This window comes from Salvelinus sp. IW2-2015, unplaced genomic scaffold (genome assembly GCF_002910315.2).
Source record: "Salvelinus sp. IW2-2015 unplaced genomic scaffold, ASM291031v2 Un_scaffold3384, whole genome shotgun sequence".
NCBI classification, from domain to species: Eukaryota; Metazoa; Chordata; class Actinopteri; order Salmoniformes; family Salmonidae; genus Salvelinus; species Salvelinus sp. IW2-2015.
The window spans coordinates 1-1,118 of NW_019944666.1; the positions used below are offsets into that span (position 1 = coordinate 1).

General features: G+C 40.8%; 1 protein-coding gene across 1 annotated transcript in view; it reads left to right on the plus strand.

The window, feature by feature from the left end:
• Positions 1 to 48: 48 nt before the first annotated feature.
• Positions 49 to 1,118, plus strand: part of LOC112075777 (B-cell receptor CD22-like) — a gene marked incomplete at its 5' end in the record, with an annotated part of 65,206 nt that continues 64,136 nt past the window's right edge. The window contains 2 exons of the mRNA XM_070441059.1: positions 49 to 228; positions 340 to 483. Coding sequence (XP_070297160.1) covers positions 49 to 228; positions 340 to 483 — 324 coding nt within the window. The remainder of the gene's footprint in view (positions 229 to 339; positions 484 to 1,118) is intronic.

A 1,118-nucleotide genomic window follows, 5' to 3' on the forward strand; every position in this document is an offset into this window, starting at 1 on the left:
CATTCTGGTTTAGAAGTGATAAGTCGACCCCTAAAGACCTAACCACAGACCCAGGGTATGCAGGTCGTGTGGAGTACACTGGAACAGAGAGTGGAACATACAAAGATCCCTTCACCCTGAGAATCTCAGATCTGAGAGAGGAGGACTCAGCTGAGTATCGCTTCACTTTTAAAACATACAACTTTGAATGGGGTCATAGTTTCCCAGGAACAACTCTGTCTGTCACAGGTAATACTACACTGTATTTTACAATACTATATCATAATGAATTACAGGAGAAAGTTAATGAACCATCCTGTTAACACAGAGGTGTATGTGGTTTTATACATATTGTTTCAGGTCTGCAGGTGAAGGTGACTCCTGCTGCAGAGGGACAGAAGACACTGARCTGTAMCACCACCTGTACTCTGACTGACAACCCCACCTACATCTGGTACAAGAACGGACAACGTCTACATGAGCCCACTTCCCAACAATACTCTAGTAATACCCTAGTAGTGTTGGGTCATTCTGCAGACAGTTACTCCTGTACTGTAGAACACCACGAGGACCTTCACTCTCCTGCAGTGTGTGAGTATGAATTAAACTACTATTCTACTTAGAAAACATCAATCATTTAATATCAATGAGATGAGTATTACTGCTTTATCTATCAATATTCATCATTACATYGAAATTACACACAATGTCATAGATGTATGCATGTCTATAGTTAGAATGTTCAGTACCTCAAACACTTGAAGAATAGTTTAGTAGACACTCAAGTCCTAAAGTATCTCCAAATGTATTCATGTTCATGTTTTGTGTAAGTGATAGTTGTAGAAAGTTCTCGGACTTTAGATGTTATTTATTTTTGACATGACGTCATTTGAGGTAATATACTACAGTCCTAACCCTCTGACAAATTCTCCTTTACTAGATGCTCCAAAGAACACCTCAGTGTCAGTCAGTCCCTCTGGTGAAATAGTGGAGGGCAGTTCAGTGACTCTGACCTGCAGCAGTGATGCCAACCCACCTGTGSACAAATACACCTGGTACAAGAAGAATGTAACCTCACCAAAAGCATCAGGACAGAGTTACAGCATCACTAACATCATCTCTGAGGACAGAGGAGAATA